Raw genomic sequence first — 23,323 nt, 5'->3', positions numbered from 1 at the left:
TGAGAGACCAAGACGGGTGGATTGTTTGAGCCCAGAAGTTTTACACCAGCCTGGGAAACATGGTGAAACCCTATCTCTACAAAAAATAACCGGGCATGGTGGTGCATGCCTGTAGTCCCACCTACTCAGGAGGCTGAGGTGGAGAATTGCTTGAGCCTGGGAGGTCAAGGCTGCAGTCAGCTGTGATTGCACCACTGCACTCCAGCCTGGGCAACAGAGTGAGACCCTGTCTCTTTTTAAGGTGACGCATTAACCTCATCTTCTTTCTTTCTTTGTCTTTCAACCGATTTCAAATTCTTTTATTTCAGAAGGGCATCAAAACAGAGGTATTATAAAGGGTAGTGGAATTTGGGGTGATCTTTTGTTAGGTAGTCTGTACCTTTTCTGAATATTGTCTTCTTTAAGAGTCCATTATTGGCTGAAAAAGCTAGGATGTCTTAAAGCTGAGTAGCCATTTACAAGATGACTTTGATCTTTTTCTTTTGTTTCTTGTTTATTTTTGCCTTTTTGCTAGCATATTTCTTCTGAGTTGTTCTTTTATTTACAAGCAGAGGGAATAAGTGGGTCATGATGCTCTGTGCTTGAAAATTCATGTAGTTCTTGGCAGTTAAGGTGTTTGAGTTGCTCAGCAATTGATATTGAAGGTTAGTCTTCTAATACATGTCATGCTTAGGTGTGTGAGACAGGTGGCGTTGTCCCATCATTAGGTGACCAGTCATGGGCATGGGCACAAGAGGATGCTTAGGAAGAGTTAAGCTTGCCTTAAAGTGAAACCAGTTGAATACTTCCTTTCACTTCGACAGGTTCTTTAGTATTTTTTTATTTTTGCAGTGAGTATTGTGATTGCAAAATAATTGGTTCACTGAATGGTACTATTTGTCCAGAATCGCACACGTGTAGCATACCCAACTGAATGCTACTTCTGTACACGTCTTTAGATTTATATATACTGCTTAACCTGGACTTGTTATAAAAGGCTTTCCCCGTTCTTATGTCTTAAAATGGCACAGGCATTCTTTGAAGAACAAATGTCCTGACATTTTAAATGTTAAGTTTGGAAAAAATGTGGTCATTGAATGTATCACCCAGACTATCAGGGGTCCCCAGACCTCAGGCCACGTGCCTGCACTGGTCTGTGGCCCGTTAGGAACTGGGCTGCACAACAGGAGGTGAGTGGCAGTGAGTGAAGCTTCATCTGTGTTTACAGCTGCTCCCCATCACTCACATTAACCTGCTGAACTCCACCTCCAATCAGATCAGCAGCGGTATTAGATTCTCATAGAAGCGTGAGCCCTGTTGGGAGCTGCACATGTGAGGGATCCAGGTTGCAAGCTCCCTATGAGAATTTAATGCCTGATGATCTGTCACTGGCTTCCATCACCCCCAGATGGGGCCGCCCAGTTGCAGGAAAACAAGCTCAGGGCTCCCACTGATTCTACATTATGGTGAGTTTTATAATTATTTCATTACATATTACAGTGTAACAATAATAAAAATTAAGTGCGCAATAAACATAATGCGCTTGAATCATCCTGAAACCATCCTTGTCTCTGTCCCTGTGTATGGAAAAATTGTCTTCCACAAAACTGGCCCCTGGTACCACAAAGGCTGGGGACTGCTGTCCTAGATAACTTCTTTCTCTTCCACCCACTAAAAATCAAGAGTTTTTTCCCTCTCACTTTGTGATCTCAGCTGAGTGTTAGAAAGAAAGTCAGATGGTGAATTCACCCCTCTGAGGAGGATTTCTTCTCTGAAAGGATGTACTAGTTGCCAGGAGCAAAGAGGAGAAGGGGTCATTTCAGCCTAGGACTGGATGCAGAAGTTGAGACACTGATGAATAGTGTTTTTTTTGAATGGGTGGGGGTAGCACTCTAGAGCCCTGGACTCTCGGCCCATCTTAGTCATTTCTTTTCTTTTACTCACCAGTGATTCAGGTTACAAGGTCAGAGAAAGCCTGAACTGTGAGAGGTTTTCCACCTTGTCTACATAGCCAGGAGAGCTCTGCATTGCATGGGGTGGAGGGAAGGCTGTAAGTTAAGGTTGCAGGGCTTAGGCAAAAGATATTTCCTTGGGAGATTGTGATGATAAAGCTTGTGGATAAACTCATTTTTAAGTTTCAGCCTAGGTTTTAGCTGTTGTCCCTCCTCTAGGAGTTGCTCTGGTAACAACAGGCTACCAAGGGACGCAGGTTCATCCCAGGCTTGGAAGCTGAGCTCTTTGATTAAGACACTAATTTTTAACTCAGCTGTGGGCAGTTGAAACCTGCTTCGTGTATCCATAGCAGTTTGATTCGATGCCTGGTGAGGATCTCTGGAATTTAAAAACATTTCCCCATTAGCCTTTTTCTGCTTCTTTTCTTCTTTCATACATATAAAGCACAAGAAAGTGTTGCAGGAATGTGTACAGTGTCTTTGCTTTTTCTTATAGTAACACATTTCTACATACATATAACCATAACAGCAATTCTTCTTATCAGGTAAGGTGATCATGTGTTCTTATAAAATTGTTCCCTTCATGTAGGTGTCGTTTCTAAGTGAATTTGCTCTGTTTAGATAATGCATATAGTGATTTTTTGGGTTAACAGAGATGCTTAGATTCCAGATACTTAGAAAAGAGTTTCTCTGCTTGAGAACGTGACTGTTTAGCATTACCTTTTAAGTGGTAAGTTTGTTTCTTGCACCTCCTTGAGTTGGATGTGCTGACCCCTTAAAACTACCCCAGAGCAGAAAAAAGATATTCTTAGTGTTTCGGTCAAGGAAAACTGATAAATTTTTAGTCTTAGAAAAGAACCACTCATTTTGAGAGGGGGTTATTATATTATCTTGAACTACCTATAATTTTTCCTTTAAAAAATATCCATTTCTAATATTTAACCATATAAGATGGTATTTGGCCTTTCTAAATACCATTTTTTGGTGGTTTTCTTTTGTAGTTTATAGATGCAGGATACTTACTTTAATACTGTAGAATTGATTTGTCAAATAAGGTATGAACTCTTGAAAAGAAAAAAAACAAGTGGAATTATCCACTACAGTTATGATGATCTTTTTGAAGTCTTTCGGATCTTCAATCTGTTCCTTGAACTTTCCATATTAATATGTGTTTGTTGCCTTCAGAACATGAAGACTTTTTAACAGTTGCAGAGTCACTGAAGAAAGAATTTGATAGTCCAGAAACTGCTGATCTGAAGTTTCGAATTGATGGAAAATATATTCACGTCCATAAAGCTGTTTTGAAAATCAGGTATTTTTGCATGAGCTCAGAGACGTCAATAACTGTACTTTCTTTTTGCCACTTCTATTTCTTTGTTATTCCACAAAATGGGTGCTGATAAAAAAAAAAGGTAGCCTTTGTAGTAGAGAGAAATGTCACTACTTAATATTTTTGTAGATAGTATCAGTCCATTTCATGTCAAAGAGTTTTGTGTGTACACTCATGGAGCGTTTTAGAAATAGTGTCCTGTAGGAGTTTAAGTATTTCTCTCTCTCTCTCTCTCTATATATATATATATATGTAATTATTATTATTATTATTTTTTTTGAGATGGAGTTTTGCTCTTGTTGCTCAGGCTGGAGTACAATGGCATGATCTTGGCTTGTTGCAACCTCCACGTCCTGGGTTCAAGCGATTCTCCTGCGTCAGCCTCCTGAGTTGCTGGGATTACAGGTGCATACCACCACAGACCCAGCTAATTTTGTATTTTTAGTAGAGACGGAGTTTCTCCATGTTGATCAAGTTGGTCTCGAACACCTGACCTCAGGTGATCCCCCCCGGCCTCCCAAAGTGCTGGGATTACAGGCGTGAGCCGCCGCACAGGCCTATATTGTTTTTTAAACTAAGAATCTTGTGAATACTCATTTCCGTCAGAAAATTTGTTTATGTTGTTAAAGAAAATACAAAAGGTTGTTATTGAAAAGTGTATATGACCTCTTTTACTCTTAATTAAAGATTCAAGCAGAAAGTTCTCATAGGAATACTGGGCTTCTGTTTCTAAGGGACATGTAATTACCAATTAAAGAAAGTTCTAGGCTGGGCTGGGCGTGGTGGCTCATGCCTGTAATCCGAGGACTTTGGGAGGCCAAGGCAGGAGTATCATGTGATCCCAGGAGTTTGAGACCAGCCTAGGCAATATAGCAAGACACTGTTTCTACAAATAATAGAAAAAATTAGCCAGGTGTGGTGGTGCATTCTTGTAGTTCCAGCTACTCCAGACGCTGAGGTGGAAGGATTGCTAGAGCCCAGTAGATCAAGGCTGTGGTGAGCTGTGATCATCCTGGGTGACAGAGCGAGATCTTATCTCAAAAATGAAAGAAAAAGTTTGTTTTTTTTTTTTTTTTTTTTTTGAGACGGAGTTTCGCTGTTGTTACCCAGGCTGGAGTGCAATGGCGCGATCTCGGCTCACCGCAACCTCCGCCTCCTGGGTTCTGGCAATTCTCCTGCCTCAGCCTCCTGAGTAGCTGGGATTACAGGCACGCACCACCGTGCCCAGCTAATTTTTTGTATTTTTAGTAGAGACGGGGTTTCACCATGTTGACCGGGATGCTCTCGATCTCTTGTCCTCGTGATCCACCCGCCTCGGCCTCCCAAAGTGCTGGGATTACAGGCGTGAGCCACCGCGCCCGGCAAGAAAAAGTTTTTTAGAGATAGTAAATGGCAGGAGCTCCTTGTATAAATGAGAGGGAACTATGCATTTATTAGTAACTGTTTGGACTATTGCTCACAAAGGTTGCCATTGCAGAAAAAGGGGCACATGAGACCATTAACAAGTCTTTTTGGAAATTTAGTTAAAAACCTATTGGCAAAGAAATACATTTGAAAGGAACCGAAAAGTCCTATGTCATTCCTTACCTGAGAGAGTAAATATCTGAACCACAGTATTACTTGAAAAAATGAACTGGAACTGTTTCCTTCTTTGCACCTTTGTCAGCCAGTCTATTCCTTTCATGTACAGTTTTCTGACCATGAAATCCATGATTCTTTGCTGAGACAACTATTTCTTTTTTGCTTCTCAGGTAGAGTAATTTGTTTTGTAAGTGAAGCCATTCTTTTAGTATTCTGAATGGATTTTTTTTTTTTTTTTTTTTTTAGATGGAGTCTCACTCTGTTGCCCAGGCTGGAGTGCAGTGGTGTGATCTCAGCTCACTGCAACCTCCACCTCCTGGGTTCAAGCAATCCTCCAGCTTCAGCCTCCCAAGTAGCTGGGATTACAGTCATGCACTACAACACCTGGCAAATTTTTGTATTTTTAGTAGAGACAAAGTTTCACTGTGTTGGCCAGGGTGGTCTCGAACTCCTGACCTCAGGTGATTGAGACTCACCTGCCTCAGCCTCCCAAAGGACTGGGATTACAGGCATGAACCCCTGTGCCTCGACTCTGAGTAGATTTTGAAAATACTTTCTCTCTTTTTTACCCTATCTCACTTTAAAAGAATTTTAAAAGATGATTTTTAGAAAGATATAACTATATTGTACTTAAGAAAATTCAATATTCAGAAATCAGTTTCTCATGCAGGTGGCTTTTTCATGTAAATACAGTGTAGGAGGTGCTCAGGTTTTCTTGAAATATCTGACTATCCTAGTGGATGTGAGTGTTTTATAAATAAGTTTGTAGCAGGCCTGGAAAGAGAGGAGAGGGAGCAGGCAGTGCACAAAAACAAAACAGGAGTGGTAGCTGTTTTGACGATGAGTCAGAAAGGAAGAAAAATTGTTACGTCGAATAATGAGACAGTAATCAGCTTGATGTAATCCAGTTAACATATAAAACAGTTTTAAGAATATACTTGTTACATAAAACAAAAAACAAATCAATCATTTTGATATTAATATGTAGTCAAAAGTTTTGAACTCGTTTCTGAATTTTTTTCACTTCATTGTTTAAAATGCATTTCTGTATGTTATTTTAAAATCAAAGGAGCAAAAAAACCTTGGGAGCCATTAAATGGAAGCAGTAGTAGAAGTGCTAGGTACTTCTAGGCTCTGTGTATACCTGTTAGTATTTAATAGGATATATAAAAAACGAAAGTGAGTGTATGTAAAAGGCATATGCAAAAACCACTTGCATGTGGAATGTTTTTTGGGTGCTAACTATAGGTTTGTAATCCTGGTGTGTGCAGGCCCAGATACTTCTTTTTTTTGAGACAGAGTTTCACTCTTGTTGCCCAGGCTGGAGTCAGTGGCGCAATCTTGGGTCACCACAACCTCCGCCGCTGAGTTCAAGCGATTCTCCTGCCTTAACCTTCTGCGTAGCTGGGATTACAGGCATGCGCCACCATGCTCAGCTAATTTTGTATTTTTGGTAGAGATGGGGTTTCTCCATGTTGGTCAGGCTGGTCTCAAACTCCCGACCTTAGATGATCAGCCTGCTCGGCCTCCCAAAGTGCTGGGATTACAGGTGTGAGGCACTGTGCCTGGCCCAAGGATACTTCTAATCTGTTTATCTGATTTCATCAACTTAATTAGGTAACTTTTTTTAAATTGCTGCTGAACAAATAAGACTTTTGCTTTTCTGTTTTAGGTGTGAGCACTTTCGATCCATGTTCCAGTCGTATTGGAATGAAGACATGAAGGAAGTGATAGAAATCGACCAGTTTTCCTACCCAGTGTATCGTGCCTTTCTCCAGTACCTCTACACAGACACAGTGGACCTGCCGCCGGAAGATGCTATAGGTACCGTGGCGGCATTGGGATGGACAAGCCACGTGGTCCAGAATATACTTCCTCATGTTCTTAGTCCTGAAATGTAAAAAGTTTCAGGTGTATTGGCTTTAATTTGATGCTTAAAAAAAGATTTGAAGTAAATGTCTTTAACAATAGTGTTGTGTAGTTATTATGGTTAATAGTTATGGACCTAGTTTGTGACCGTAGGCTTCTTTTTTTTTTTAGTGTTCCAATGTCATTGAAGAACTTTTTTTTTTTTTTTCATTTAAAGTTCCAGGGTACATGTGCAGGATGTGTAGGCTTGTGATATAGGTAAATGTGTGCCATGGTGGTTTGCTGCACCTATCATATCAACCCATCACCTAGGTATTAAGCTATGGGCTTATTTTAATTTTCTAATAGTGAAGTATAAGTTGCTAACGCATTTAGCATTTTGGAAACAAAATGAGGATTGAAATTGCAAATTTTGCCTTTCCTTCATACTACTGAAGAAATTGTATAAAGTAAATACAGGAGAGATATGGAAGTGGAGGAGGCAGACAGTTAAAAAGAGAATTTATTTACTTAAATTTAGAATATTGTCCACTAAGAAACTTCTAATTTACCTATTACATATCTGGTCACCAAAACAAAATCTCTGTATGGGAAATTACCATAAACTTGATTAAGTCTTTCACATCTTACTTTTAGGTCTTCTGGATTTGGCGACATCTTACTGCGAAAACAGACTGAAAAAACTCTGTCAGCACATTATCAAGAGAGGAATTACTGTGGAGAATGCCTTTTCGCTATTCTCTGCTGCGGTCAGATATGATGCAGAGGTAACATAAACAACAAACAGAAACCAAACCACCCTTAACTCCCTGCGTGCTCATCTTGCCCTCTCTTCGCGAGTGCGACCCGGAAAACGATGAGTCACTTTACTTCTGTACTGTTTGTTTTTTTTTTCTTCCGACACCAGACAAATTATTGGTTTCCAACACTTCACTTCTGTTTAGGGAATCAGTAAATCCATTGAAAACTGAAATCTGCCTTTGCTAATCTTAATTTCCTGTTCATCGTTTTAAAAGTCATTGTTCCTCTACTTCCATTTCTAAGTAAGATAGGAAACTAACCGAGGTCCTAGCAGCAGTGCTGCAGGTTGGAACATAAGGTGCCACGCCTAACTGGACTAACAGCATGTTTGAGTTTCAAGTCTTTCTCAATGTCAGCATATGTGTTTATTTCGAGAGCCACCTTGCTGTCTTCCTACCTCTGCCCTGTCGTAAGCCGGGGACGCGTATGATTTGTATCTGTGTACGCTCTGTAATTCTCTCGGTGTCTAATTATAACTCACAGTTATTCACCTGTTAAGAACTTGCTGTGGACTCCTTTTGTTTGTTTTTGTACTGGATTGAGTTCTTAATCTGGGATTCACAGATCTCTTGAGTCTGTGAATTAATGGGCTTTTGGGAGTCTGAAAGATTGTCTGCATTTTTTTTGAAGAACCAAAGCATCAGACTGTAAGCTCCTTATGAGCAGGAATGGTCTCGTTCATCTGCATACACTATAGTGCCTGGTGCATATTAGGCACCTGGTGATAAATGTTTGTTGAACTGCATGAAGATAGTACCTTAAAGGAAGCATTAAGGATGATCAGTGAGCTAAAGGCTGGTATGGTTGGTTTCACAGTTTCAGAGAGAACAAAAGGTAGAGAGCAATAGCCTTGGAGTTTCAAAATCTCTAGCAAGGGTATGCATGTAGAATGATACGATTAGCCTGTTATTGCAGATACTTCATTGTCATTTGACAAAGCAGAATATCTGGTATCAAGGAATTTATCAAACACCTGCAAAGATATGCAGCTGTGTCCTTTGAGATATAATAGAGGAATGACTTCATCACACTTAGGGATCACAGTTGACCACGATATTTTCAAATGTATCCTATTTTTGTTTGAGGCTGTATTATAATTATAAATATTTGATAAGGTCAAACGTAGCCGACTTTGTCTGCAGCCTGACAACAGATGGAATGATGATCAAAGTAAATCATTTCTAGTAGAAAATGGAGGTATGATTTTTTTTTCCTATGCTTCCTGTGACACACTGAACCTCTTTATTAGAAATGCTATTTCTTTAGGTTTTATTTCCAGCCAGTGATATAATTTTAAATTGGGTCAGTGCCTTTTCTGTCCATTTGGTGACTGATGTTAGAATCCTCTCTGGGCCTCTCCATGTTCCTCCTCCCTGTTCACGAGTTCCATCCTCAGGATTCAGACCTTACTCACTAATACCAGTGAGAACAAGCTGGGCAGAGGCAGATGTCTTGGCTCAAGTTGCTGGAAACTTCTTCCTCACCTTCAGCTAAGATCTGTCCTAGGAGGTTTACAGAAACAGAAAAAGCCTTCTGCTGCTGCTTCCTGTGCCAGCAGGTCATTTCCTTTACTAGTTTTCATTTTTCTCATATTAAGTATAAACATGACAAAAAACTTCTTTTAGAAAATCTCCGAACACCTGTCATTCCCCAGAGTCTGTCACAGTGTGGGCATGGAGTTGGCATTCAAAAATGCATGTAGAATTGAATGAGTGAAAACATTTGAAATACCTCACCATGAAAATGTGCTTTAAAGAAAAGATGTTTGACTAGGCGTGGTGGCTCACACCTGTAATCCCAGCACTTTGGGTGGCCAAGGCGGGTGGATCACTTGAGGTCGGGAGTTTGAGACCAGCCTAGCTAACATGGTGAAACCCTGTCTCTACTAAAAATACAAAATTAGCCAGTCATGGTGGCATGCGCCTGTAATCCCAGCTACTCGGGAGGCTGAGGCAGGAGAATCACTTGAACCCCGGAGGCAGTAGTACTTGCCATGAGCCAACATTGCACCACTGCACTCTAGCCTGGGCAACAGAGCAAGACAACTCCATCTCAAAAAAAAGTTTAAAAAACCTTAAAATCCTACAAATATTACATATTTAATGCAGAAAAATTAGAGAAGACAAAAAGAGTTGCTTCTTTATTTCTAGGGCATATATATATGATTTACATATATGTGTATATGTATATTTATAAGCTATATGTAATTTATTTATTTTTTCTTGGTGATACAGGATCTTGCTCTGTTGCCCAGGCTGAGGCACAGTGGTGTGATCACAGCTCACTGTAACCTCAATCTCCTGGACTCAAGCAGTCCTCCTGCCTCAGCCTCCTGAGGAACTGGGACTACGGGCATGTGCCACCACACCAAGCTAATTTCTTATTTTTTGTAGAGACAGGGTTTCATTATGTTGCCCAGGCTGGTCTCTTCTGGGCTCAAGTGGCCCTCCCTCCTCAGCCTCTCAAAGTGCTGGGATTATAGGCATGAGCCACTACGCCAGGCCTCTTTCTAGGGTTTATTTCTTGGGTTGTAATACAAGTTATATAGTTGACTGATGTGCTTTTACATTTTATTTCCTTAGTAGTGTAAGATACAGTGAGTAAATGAACAAAGTTCTGGGGTACAAAATTAAAACCCATAGCCGGGCACCATGGCTCATACCTGTATTCCAGCTACTCAGGAAGCTGAAGTTGGAGGATTGCTTGAGTTTAGGAGGAGTTTGAGGCCAGCCTGGACAAGATAGTGAGACAACCATCTCTTAAAAAGAAAGCCCTCTTATTGTATTTATTAGTTGATTGGAAGCTGCTGATGAGTCAGGTTGGAAATTAACTGCAAAAACTATTATTTTTAGAAGCTCAACTTGAGGATACTAGATGACTTTGCCTTTGTTCTGTGGGTCAGAATGCTAGGAAGATGGAGACTACCTGCTTCCAATGTTTCTTCTCTTTTCTGCAAAAGTATCTGAGGTTCCTCCATGCTCCCTTTTGACAAGATAGCTTTGAAGCAGATGTACACACATTCAAGCAACAAAAATGTATAGACTCAGGAGTTTCAAAAGTAAGCTGATGGTTGTGGAGCCCTTGCTATGAGCGCGTTATGAAACGGTCTACGTGTTTTATTAAGAAGGACTTGACGAAGGAGCACGCAAATACTGTTTTCGTACAGACCTGAATAAATATTGACATCAAGGGAGAAAATGTTGATAAAACATTGTCTCAAGATAGTTGAGTCGCACACTGTAACTGATTCTTTTCAGGAAGTTTTTGATTTTTATGTGTATTTGAATATTAAGTGAAACAGTTGGGAAGTATTACTTGTTTAGCTAGGGTAGAGAACTTTCCAGAAAATCTTACATGCTGAGCAACTTATATATCTTATGATCTTGGTTTTGGAGAGAAGAAATAAACATGAGCCCAGGAATCTAATTCTGAAGTTGGTCTGGGGTATGAGTATTGGATAGCTTGGTGCTAAAGCTTGCTGGCCAGCATTTTTTTCTTCTTTTGGTGGGCCAAATTAAATGTCTTCAATCAGTAGTAAGCTGACAAATGTTCTTTTGCATAATGAGATAAATTAGGTTTTTCCCATATGGTAGAATGTTTAACTGCATTCTGAAAACAAAACAAAACTTCTTTGATTTGGAGTATTTTGTACTTAGTGTACTATAACATGAATTATAGACTTAGAGTTTTAGGGTTTTGTTTTGCAAACAAAACAACAGGTTGGACAGAGTTAGGTGTGGTTCGTGATCTTGTGTCATCTAGAATATGTCTTGAGGGGAACTGTGATGTCAAGGTACCTGCTCACCCTGGTTGGGTGGTCTTTAAATTATTGACATTCAACTAGTTGAGCTTTGGAGTTTTAGGACTGGGTAAGAACTCCCTTCAAGGCTACATTAGCATTTTTAAAAATGAGGATATTAAGACCATCAATTTGCTGGGTTTTGTTTTGAAAATTTGTGGAAGGAAAAACTAAAGAAAATTTGTGGAAGGAAAAACAACTTATTTCCAGAGTACACATATTGATTGGAATAGTTTAAATGTTGAAAGATTTGGAATCTTATATATATTATTTCAGAAGTGCAGTTTTTATTTTTATCAGCTTTGCTAATAACAATGAATCTGGTATTTTATCTCATTTGCCTTAGAACCGCTTTATAATTACTCCACCACAAAACGTCATAAACAGAGTTTAATTTTTAATACCAAGAAGACTGTATTAGACCTCTTTGTTTTTATACCCTCTCCACTTCCCTCTTCAGTTAGGCTGTAAGAGAACTCTTTCATTCTGTCAGGAACTTTGTCCATCTCCTGGTCACATGATCCTTCTCGTTCTTCTTGGAATTGTTTTATTTAAAGCCCAGCTAGAAGTAAGGAGTCAACTGTAACCAACCCTGTTATAGTTCACCACTTACTTGGGCAAGAGTTCCATTTTCTTGCCTATGTTATTGAACACTTGATCCTTTGCAGAATGAAGGGAACAGATCATGTAGATTCTTAGTATCCTAGGGGTCAAGTCAGAAGGGCATTTATCTAATTCACTCATCAAAGGCAAACTGAGCCTGGGCACTGGTTGCTAAGTGGTTCTGGTTGACTGTGCCACTCTCTGGTGAACTTGCAAATTCAAGTGCTCCTCACCATATGCATTCAGGACTTCCTTTTACATAGATCTGCCTCAACCAAGATTTAATTAGTTATTTACACAACCCAGACTTAGATTGTTTTCAGTATTCGCTAGTTTGACTTTTAATGTTTGGAACTTTTGAATATTTATTGCATACTCAGATACCTCAGCAGTTCAAACTCATTGAAGGAGAAGGGAAGGCAGTTTGATGGAACCATTTTCACAAGTGTATATGAAGTGAATTGTGATTAGCGGCACCATTTGTATACCTATATTGTGTATAAAACTTCTTAAAGTTTGTACTCAAGGTAATTTCTGCACAATTAGCTGAATAAGCTCACTTTAAACTCACTTTTTCATATACACTAAAAAGATCTTGACTTCTACATCAGTAGACACCAAAATGATGAGGTTTGATGCCGGAGTTTAGTGCATTGTTCCTGCAAATTCAAAATTATATGATTAAAATTAAATACTTAAAGATCCTTATCTGACTTATTACACGGTTTAAAGAACTTTTTGTTGTTATGATTGGCTACTTCCAAAGTTATATGGGAATAAACTAGTTTTCTGTTTTTGATTACTAAATATTAAAATGTGAATTTTATGTCCCGGTGGAATATAATTTAGTCCTGAGAGCTGTTTATTAATCATTGGGTGATGATGCCAGGCGTAGGGCTTTTTCTTGAATAATAATCTGAGAGGAAATGCTTTATTCAGTTTCACATTTTAGTTTACTATAATATACAGAGCACTTCGCTATGCATTTAGCCCACTGGGAATCTCTGATTAAAAAACAAGAATCCAGAAACCATGCTAACATCCTAAATGCATTTCGAATTACCTAGAAAACAAAAACTTGGGCAGCAGCTGGCAAGTACTCATTAGCTGTTGTTTATCTCTTTTTTTTTTTTTTTTTTTTAATTGCATTTTAGGTTTTGGGGTACATGTGAAAAACATGCAAGATTGTTGCATAGGTGCATACATGGCAGTGTGATTTGCTGCCTTCCTCCCCTTCACCTGTATGTGGCATTTCTCCCCATGCTATCTCTCCCCAACTCCCCACCCCCCGCCTCTGTCCCCTCCTCCCCCACAACAGACCCCAGTGTATAGTGCTCCCCTCCCTGTGTCCATGTGTTCCCATTGTTCAACACCTGTCTATGAGTGAGAACATGCGGTGTTTGATTTTGTGTTCTTGTGTCAGTTTGCTGAGAATGATGGTTTCCAGGCTCATCCATGTCCCTACAAAGGACGTGAACTCATCGTTTTTGATGGCTGCATAATATTCCATGGTGTATATGTGCCACATTTCTCCTGTCCAGTCTATCATCGATGGGCATTTGGGTTGGTTTCAGGTCTTTGCTATGGTAACCTGTGCTGCAATGAACATTCGTGTGCATGTGTCCTTATAGTAGAACGATTTATAATCCTTTGGATATATACCCAGTAATGGGATTGCTGGGTCAAATGGAATTTCTATTTCTAGGTCCTTGAGGAATCGCCACACTGTCTTCCACAATCGTTGAAAGAATTTACACTCCCACCAACAGTGTAAAAATGTTCCTATTTCTCCACATCCTCTCCAGCATCTGTTGTCTCCAGATTTTTTAATGATCGCCATTCTAACTGGCGTGAGATGGTATCTCAATGTAGTTTTGATTTGCATTTCTCTAATGACCAGTGATGATGAGCATTTTTTCATATGTTTGTTGGCCTCATGTATGTCTTCTTTTGTAAAGTGTCTGTTCATATCCTTTGCCCATTTTTGAATGGGCTTGTTTGTTTTTTTCTTGTAAATCTGTTTTAGTTCGTTGTAAATTCTGGATATCAGCCCTTTGTCAGATGGGTAGGCTGCAAAAATTTTTTCCCATTCTGTTGGTTGCCAATTCACTCTATTGACTGTTTCTTTCGCCGTGCAGAAGCTGTGGAGTTTGATTAGGTCCCATTTGTCTATTTTGGCTTTTGTTGCCAATGCTTTTGGTGTTCTGGTCATGAAGTCCTTGCCTACGCCTATGTCCTGAATGGTTTTGCCTAGGTTTTCTTCTAGGGTTTTTAAGGTGTTAGATCTTATGTTTAAGTCTTTAATCCATCTGGAGTTAATTTTAGTGTAAGGTGTCAGGAAGGGGTCCAGTTTCTGCTTTCTGCACGTGGCTAGCCAGTTTTCCCAACACCATTTATTAAACAGGGAATCCTTTCCCCATTGCTTGTTTTTATCAGGTTTGTCAAAGATCGGATGGTTGTAGATATGTTGTGTCGCCCCCGAGGCCTCTGTTCTGTTCCATTGGTCTATATCTCTGTTTTGGTACCAGAACCATGCTGTTTTGATTACTGTAGCCTTGTAGTATAGTTTGAATTCCGGTAGTGTGATGCCTCCCGCTTTGTTCTTTTTGCTTAGAATTGACTTGGCTATGCGGGCTCTCTTTTGGTTCCATATGAAGTTTAAGATGGTTTTTTCCAGTACTGTGAAGAAGATCATTGGTAGCTTGATGGAGACAGCGTTGAATCTGTAAATTATTTGGGCAGTATGGCCATTTTCATGATATTGATTCTTCCTAACCATGAACATGGAATGTTTCTCCATCTGTTTGTGTCCTCTCTTGTTTCGTTGAGCAGTGGTTTGTAGTTCTCCTTGAAGAGGTCCTTTACGTTCCTTGTTAGTTGTATTCCTAGGTATTTTATTCTCTTTGTAGCAATTGTGAATGGCAGTTCGTTCTTGATTTGGCTCTCTTTAAGTCTGTTATTGGTGTATAGGAATGCTTGTGATTTTTGCACATTGATTTTGTATCCTGAGACTTTGCTGAAGGTGCTTATCAGTTTCAGGAGATTTTGGGCTGAGATGATGGGGTCTTCTAGATATACAATCATGTGTCTGCAAATAGAGACAATTTGACTTCCTCCTTTCCTAATCGAATACCCTTTATTTCTTTTTCTTGCCTGATTGCTCTGGCTAGAACTTCCAGTACTATATTGAATAGGAGTGGTGAGAGAGGGCATCCTTGTCTAGTGCCAGATTTCAAAGGGAATGCTTCCAGTTTTTGCCCATTCAGTATGATATTGGCTGTCAGTTTGTCATAAATAGCTTTTATTATTTTGAGATACGTTCTGTCAATACCTAGTTTATTGAGGGTTTTTAGCATAAAGGGCTGTTGAATTTTGTCGAAGGCCTTCTCTGCATCAATTGAGATAATCATGTGGTTTTTGTCTTTGGTTCTGTTTATGTGGTGAATTACATTTATAGACTTGCGTATACTGAACCAGCCTTGCATCCCCGGGATGAATCCTACTTGATCATGGTGGATAAGCTTTTTGATGTGCTGTTGTAATCAGCTTGCCAGTATTTTATTGAAGATTTTTGCATCTATGTTCATCATGGATATTGGCCTGTAGTTTTCTTTTCTTGTTGAGTCTCTGCCGGGTTTTGGTATCAGGATGATGTTGGTCTCATAAAATGATTTGGGAAGGATTCCCTCTTTTTGGATTATTTGGAATAGTTTCAGAAGGAATGGTACCAGTTCCTCTTTGTATCTCTGGTAGAATTTGGCTGTGAACCCATCTGGACCTGGGCTTTTTTTGGGTAATAGGCTCTTAATTGCTGCCTCGACTTCAGACCTTGTTATTGGTCTATTCAGGGTTTCAACTTCTTCCTGGTTTAGGCTTGGGAGGAGGCAACTGTACAGGAATTTATCCATTTCTTTCAGCTTTTCTAGTTTATGTGCATAGAGTTGTTTGTAATAATCTTTGATGATGGTTTTAATTTCTGTGGAATCTGTGGTGATATCCCCTTTATCATTTTTTATTGCATCTATTTGGTTATTCTCTCTTTTCTTTTTTATTAATCTGACTAGTGGTCTGTCTATTTTGTTGATCTTTTCAAAAAACCAGCTCCTGAATTTATTGATTTTTTCAAGGGCTTTTCATGTCTCTATCTCCTTCAATTCTGCTTTGATCTTAGTTCTTTCTTGTCTTCTGCTAGGTTTTGAGTTCTTTTGATCTTGCTCCTCTAGCTCTTTCAATTTTGACGATAGGGTGTCAATTTTAGATCTCTCCTTTCTTCTCATGTGGGCACTTATTGCTATATATTTTCCTCTAGAGACTGCTTTAAATGTGTCCCAGAGATTCTGGTATGTGGTGTCTTCATTCTCGTTGGTTTCGAAGAGCGTCTTTATTTCTGCCTTCATTTCATTGTTTATCCAGTCAACATTCAGGAGAAAGTTGTTCATTTTCCATGAGGCTGTGCGGTTCTGGGTTGGTTTCTGAATTCTGAGTTCTATCTTGATTGCACTGTGGTCTGAGAGACTGTTTGTTATGGTTTCCGTTCTTTTGCATTTGCTGAGGAGTGATTTACTTCCAATTATGTGGTCACTTTTAGAGTAGGTGTGATGTGGTGCTGAGAAGAATGTATATTCTGTGGATTTGGGGTGGAGAGTTCTGTAAATATCTATTAAGTTTGCTTGGTCCAGGTCTGAGTTCAAGTCCTGGATATCCTTGTTAATTTTCTGTCTCATTGATCTGTCTAATATTGACAATAGTGTGTTGAAGTCTCCCACTATTATTGTGTGGGAGTCTAAGTCTCTTTGTAAGTCATTAAGAACTTGCCTTATATATCTGGGTGCTCCTGTATTAGGTGCATATATATTTAGGATCGTTAGCTCTTCTTGTTGCATTGATCCTTTTACCATTATGTAATGTCCTTCTTTGTCTCTTTTGATCTTTGTTGCTTTAAAGTCTATTTTATCAGAGATGAGAATTGGAACTCCTGCTTTTTTTTGCTCTCCATTTGCTTGGTAAATCTTCCTCCATCCCTTTATTTTGAGCCTTTGTGTATCCTTGCATGTGAGAAGGGTTTCCTGGATACAGCACACTGATGGGTTTTGTCTTGTTATCCAATTTGCCAGTCTGTGTCTTTTGATTGGGGCATTTAGTCCATTTACGTTTAGGGTTTATATTGTTATGTGTGAATTTGATCCTGCCATTTTGATGCTAGCTGGCTGTTTTGCCCATTGGTTGATGCAGATTCTTCATTGTGTTGATGCTCTTTACCATTTCGTGTGTATTTGGAGTGGCTGGTACTGGTTGTTCTTTTCTATGTGTAGTGCCTCTTTCAGGAGCTCTTGTAAAGCAGGTCTGGTGGTGATGAAATTTCTGAGTACTTGCTTGTTCACAAAGGATTTTATTTTTCCTTCACTTATGAAGCTTAGTTTGGCTGGATATGAAATTCTGGGTTGAAAGTTCTTTTCTTTAAGGATGTTGAATATCAGCCCCCACTCTCTTCTGGCTTGTAGGGTTTCTGCTGAGAGATCTGCTGTGATTCTGATGGGCTTCCCTTTGTGGGTAACCTGACCTTTCTCTCTGGCTGCCCTTAGTATTTTCTCCTTCATTTCAACCCTGGTGAATCTGACGATTATGTGCCTTGGGGTTGCTCTTCTAGAGGAATATCTTTGTGGTGTTCTCTGTATTTCCTGGACTTGAATATTGGCCTGTCTTGCGAGGTTGGGGAAGTTTTCCTGGATAATATCCTGAAGAGTGTTTTCCAGCTTGGATGCATTCTCTTTGTCACATTCAGGTACACCTATCAAACGTAGATTAGGTCTTTTCACATAGTCCCATATTTCTTGTTGACTTTGTTCATTCCTTTTTACCCTGTTTTCTCTAATCTTGCCTTCTCGTTTTATTTCATTGAGTTGATCTTCAACCTCTGATCTCCTTTCTTCTTCTTGGTCAATTTGGCTGTTGAAACTTATGCATGCTTCGTGAAGTTCTCGTGTTGTGTTTTTCAGCTCCATCAATTCACTCATATTCCTCTCTTAAGTTGTCCGTTTTCGTTAGCATTTCGTCAAGTCTTTTTTCAAGGTTTTTAGTTTCTTTGCATTGGGTTAGAGCATGTTCTTTTAGCTCACGGAAGCTTCTTATTATCCACTTTCTGAAGGCTGATTCTGTCATTTCATCACACTCATTCTCCATCCAGTCTTGTTTCCTTGCTGGTGAGGAGTTGTGCTCCCTTGTAGGAGGAGAGGTGTTCTGGTTTCAGGTGTTTTCATCCTTTTTGTGCTGGTTTCTTCCCATCTTTGTGGATTTATCCACCTGTCGACTTTGTAGTTGTTGACTTTCTGATTTTGGTAAGTTTAAGTCTGCAGCAGCAGAACTCATAAACCCCCTTTTTTTTTTGCCCCCCCCCGCCCCGGTGTTCTCTCCCAGGGAGTTAGGGCTTTATGAATTTCCACTGTGCTGCCACCGTTTTCCCTGCCCACAAGGAGGCAGCCTAGTCACTCTCAGCCTGCAGAGCCTTCGCTGAGCTGCTGTGGGCTCCGCCCAGCTGCCATGTGAACTTCCTTGCAGTCCTGTTTATATGGGTGTAGTTAGAACTGCTTCCGCTATGTTGGCCCGCCTCTGTAGTGACGCACTCTCTGTAGTGATGGGTTGCCTCGGGAACTGCAGGCTGCCTCCGTAATGGCGGATGCCCCTCCTCCACAGAGCTGGACCGTCCCAGGTTCAGTTGTGCTTGCCATGAAAGTCTCAACCCAGAGCGTTTCCAATTGCTGTTTTTTTGTTTTTGTTTTTGTTTTTGTGGGGGTGGGACCAGCCGGGCCTGGTCACCTGGCTCCCTGCCTCAGAGCCTTTTGTTTTTTAGTTGAACGGTTGGCTCTCTTACCAGGTGACCTGGTCGCCTGTTGAATAGGCGCCGGGATCTGTGTGACTTCCCGTGCGGCTACCCACTGCGCCGGCTGAAACCGTGGCTCTGAGATTCGTGGCGTTTTTTTGCCCGGGAATCTCCTGGTCTGGCTCCCTGCTTCAGCTCCCCTTGCTGGCTAAGAGGGGACACAGTCTAGTTTACTCTGCACTGGGAACCCCTGCGCCAGGGCACAGGCCAAACAGCCGCGCCGGCCAAAACAGCCGCGCTGGCGACCCATGGGGCTCCTCCGCCTGTGAATCTCCTGATCTGTGGGCAGTAAAAATCCGTCTGGAAATGCGGCGTCCCCTCACCCTCTGCGCTTTCACGCAGACCTGCAATCCTGAGTTCCTCCTAACCGGCCATGTTGGATCTCTCCTTGTTTTTGTTTTTGTTTTGAGACCGAGTCCCACTGTGTCGCCCAGGCTAGAGTGCAGTGGCAGGATCTTGGCTCACTGCAACCTCTGCCTCCCGGGTTCAAGCAATTCTCCTGCCTCAGCCTCCCAAGTAGCTGGGACTAGAGGTGTGCACCACCATTGCCATCTCATTTTTGTATTTTTAGTAGAGGCAGGGTTTCATCATGTTGACCAGTATGCTCTCAGTCTCTAGACCTGGTGATCCACCTGCCTCGGTCACCTAAAGTGCTGGGATTACAGGCGTGAGCCACCATACCTGGCTTGTGGTTTATCTCTTAATGGTTATGTGACTGGGTGGGTTTCTGGAGTTTACTCTAGGGCATCTTTTAGCCAGGGACAGGAGGACCCTTAGAACAAGGAAATCATTGTTTGCAGAGGTCCGTGCTGAGAGCAGAAAAGGGATATCTCCGTGTTGATGTGGGCCCCTTCCCACTCCGTCTAACATTCCCACCTCATGATGGCTGGAAATGTGCAGTCAAAACCTACAGTTGAAATGTTGTTGAGCTTCTGGTTCGATAGAACTCTGAGTACTGACCTTCAGTATAGAACTTACCAGCTTGCCAAGTTATAAAAGTCAAGATATTTGTGATAAGAGCTTTTGTTTGATTTCCTTTTATATATTTAGTCTTTGTATGCATTCTAGGTGCCTGATTGATTTAATAAATATATATTCCAACATCCTAAGGGACAGACTATATTAAAGTTTGAAGGGGATGAAAGAGTGGATTAGCATAGGCGGGGGTTGATTTTGAAATGGTTCTGGTTTACCACTTGTAGATGTTACTCCCCCAAATGTTGGTAGTTGGTGACTTCCATTTGTCTGACTGAAAACTAATCTGTGTATATATACTTCTATGGGGTTGACTTTCTGAGAAATTAGTGTGGTGGAAGTTGTAGTGTTGTTATTCTTCATGGTTTTAAAAATAAACTCATTGTTAAGAGAGCATGAAAGTGAATTTAAGGTGAATTTTTTCTGCTCTGTTGCCTTTGGAGTTTGATGGCACAATCTCAACTCACTGCAACCTCTGCTTCCTGGGCTTAAGCAATTCTCCTGCCCCAATCTCCCGGGTAGCTGGGATTACAGGCACCTGTCACCACATCTGGCTAATTTTTGTATCTTTAACGGAGACGAGGTTTACCTATGTTGGCCAGGCTGGTCTTGAACTCCTGATCTCAAGTGATCCACCCACCTCGGGCTCTCAAAGTGCTGGTATTACAGGCGTGAGCCACTGCGCCTGGCTGGGATTTTCTTCTTAATGTACCACTTTAGGCTGATTGTATCTCTTCATTACCTTTCTGTTTCTTAAACTAACCCACATCTTAATTCTTTTCTCTGATGTCTTGAATGTGACAAAACACATTCTATGGACTAAAGTGGCCTTATGCCTTTTACAACAATGTCTTTGAGTATAACTAGATTATGCAGGAATTTTTTTCCCCTGTAGATCTTGTGCACGTGTGTGTGTGTGTGTGTGTGTCTGTGTGTATGTGTGTTTTGAAGAGCCACACTTTGAGTTAGATGATCATTGCTTTTACTGCGTTGAATAGATAGTATGTGTTTTTCTCACACCGACCTGTGGTCACCTTTTTGCCTAGTTTTAGATGTCTGGCCTCAAATATCTTTTCTGGGGGAGGGTGAGAGATTTGGGGTGAAGGGCTTGGAGAGAAGTCATTCAATCAAAGTTGCCTAAAAAAGCCCTTTTTGTTTTTATTTTTGTTGTGTGTGTCTAGGATTTAGAAGAATTCTGCTTTAAGTTTTGCATCAATCATTTGACAGAAGTTACTCAGACTGCAGCATTTTGGCAAATGGATGGCCCTCTGCTAAAGGAATTCATTGCTAAAGCCAGTAAATGTGGAGCCTTTAAGAACTGAAGCGCAAGGCTGCTGGGTTCTGTGTGAGTGCTCTGGGGCACTGTTGAGGATGTGTCCAGTTTGTGCTCTACAGGTGATGTAATTCTGCAGGTAAAAGACCATCAGGTTGTGTTTTTCCACATCTGGGACACAGTTGTCTGTGTAGGAACATATCAAGGGTGTACGGCTTTTCTTGAGCCCATTTTAAACAACTCTTGTTTCCAGATAAGTATATTTTAAATGTGACCTTTCTTTAATTTGGGCTGGAACATGTAAAAGAGTAAAAGTTTAGTCGTTTTTGGTTTTGCTTTCATTTTTGATTAGAGGAACTAATGAAATTGGAAAAAGGAAGTTGGCAGCAACTCTCCTGGGCCACATATCAATAATCTTCTGACACCAGGAGCGGTGATAGGGAATTGTGAGAGGAATGGAGAAGCCCCATCGTGAATTAAAGATGCTGACCTGGGGCTTGTTAAGTGCTGCCTTAGCTGCTATCTTAGTAGCCTTACTGTGAAGGAATAATTAAGATAGTTTCAGACGTTTGTGTGCTCGCGTTATTGATGACTTTTTTAACTTTAAGGTATTTCAAAGTAAAATTCAGTTTAATAGAAGTTAAACCTATTGAAGTTATAATTATGTAAAGATACATTTTTGGGGTTAGCCAAGATTTCTCTTAAGATTTAAGTGCATAAAGAGTAGTAATTTAGAAGTATCCGTGAAACATTGATAATGAAATTTGATGAAGGTGAATATTTTAAATTAGAATCTCCACTACTTATCCAATGGTGTTTTATTTCATTAAGGTAGAATTTGAGAACTGAAGTTTAAATTGTCCCCCTCATCTTCTTCTATAAATGCAAACTTAAGAGGAAAATAATGATGTATATAGTATACTCTTGCCTTCCTAAATTACGGCTGCTAAGTCATCATGTCTACTATATATGACTGAGAGAAGTGGTTCTTCAGGTCAACTCTTTTACAGGACTTAATGGAATTTGGTTTATCTACTTTAGGCCAAATCCATCACACGTTGGCTGATTTGAAACTTCATCACCTTTCACTTGGTTTTCCTCTGTTTTTAATCATCTTAGGTATGACATTTAGCACAATTTCACCTTGAAAAAGCATCAAAATTATGGTGTTCCTGAAGAGATCCTATTAAAAGACAGTTTTTTTGAACTGGTTATCAAAGGTAAATTTGGGATGTAAGAGTGAGTTTCATCATGTGTGTCTATTGAGCTTGCTTTAAGAACAATGTTTTGCTTTGCTCTCTGGTCCATGAACTCATTTCCATTTGAGTGAGCTCCCTTAGTGAATTTATTTTTCCACTTGGAAGGTCTCTCTTCTGAACTCAGCCTGAATATATTTTCAGAGCCAAATTACAAGTGGGTGAAGACATGCTGCAGCTACTATATTTAGCAAATTTTTAAATGTGTGTCTATTGGTGTGGGAAGGGGAGTGAGGCCCCAAAGTTAGGAATTCATTGAGAGCTGAAATAGATACAAGCCTAGTAGCCCCAGCCCACTTTTCTTGACCATATGACAGGTCATTGAAGCCCAGTGAATTGTTTGGTTAGAATTGGTTCTGCAACATGATAGAACTTTTTTTTTTACTAGGTTCAGAAATGGACATTGATTTGTGCTATGATGGGTGGTATTTGTAACAATCACTGTTCTATAGGCTTATGATCTGAGCAAAATGAGAACTTCAGTATGTTTACTTTTGCTCTTACTTGAAAAAAACTTTTTCAAAAAAAGCACAAATTAGTCAATTCATATCCATAGATAGTTCACTCATTCAACAAATATTTTCCTAGTTCCTAATATAAGTGAAGGACCACTTCTCAGATTACTAAGTAATTTGTATGAGTGTATGTGGCAGTGAAGAGAACAAGTCCTTCAAAAAGCATTTATCTTTTTTTTTTTTTTTTAACACACTCTCTTATTTTTCTACTTGGTTTCGTTGATCATAGCAGGATATGACAACTCTTATGTGAATTGATTTTTTTCATCTAATATAATAATGGAAGCCAAAGTATTCATATTTCTTAAGATAGCCCTAAATGTAGTCTTGAACTTCTTACTGGAACAATGTTTGATACTCTAGTATATAGGCTGTATTCATGTAATGTTTAGAATGACACGTTAATAAAGTAGGATTAAAACAGGCATGTAGAGTTGTTTTTTTTCCTCAAAATCAGTAGTATGCAGCCCTAAAAAGGAAAGAAATTCTGACACACAGTGCACATGGATGAAC

The 23,323-nt window shown here is 40.1% G+C and overlaps 1 protein-coding gene across 18 annotated transcripts in view; it reads left to right on the top strand.

Moving 5' to 3' along the window:
• RCBTB1 (RCC1 and BTB domain containing protein 1) overlaps positions 1–23,323 on the top strand; it is a 61,880-nt gene that overhangs the window by 33,238 nt on the left and 5,319 nt on the right. For 15 of the 18 annotated variants that reach the window (XM_012466257.3, XM_021674536.2, XM_012466253.2 and 12 more), the window contains 4 exons: positions 3,117–3,243; positions 6,515–6,666; positions 7,348–7,478; positions 20,948–23,231. In XM_012466257.3, the coding sequence (XP_012321680.1) occupies positions 3,117–3,243; positions 6,515–6,666; positions 7,348–7,478; positions 20,948–21,088 (551 nt within the window). In that variant the 3' untranslated portion in view covers positions 21,089–23,231. Of the gene's footprint in view, positions 1–3,116; positions 3,244–6,514; positions 6,667–7,347; positions 7,479–20,947; positions 23,232–23,323 lie in introns of those variants that run through there. The other 3 variants (XR_010341640.1, XR_010341639.1, XR_010341641.1) reach the window with 2 other exon arrangements.

Source organism: Aotus nancymaae, unplaced genomic scaffold, assembly GCF_030222135.1.
Source record: "Aotus nancymaae isolate 86718 unplaced genomic scaffold, 86718_ANA_hifiasm-v0.15.2.pri h1tg000009l, whole genome shotgun sequence".
NCBI lineage: Eukaryota > Metazoa > Chordata > Mammalia > Primates > Aotidae > Aotus > Aotus nancymaae.
This window is presented reverse-complemented; position numbering and strand designations above follow the sequence as displayed.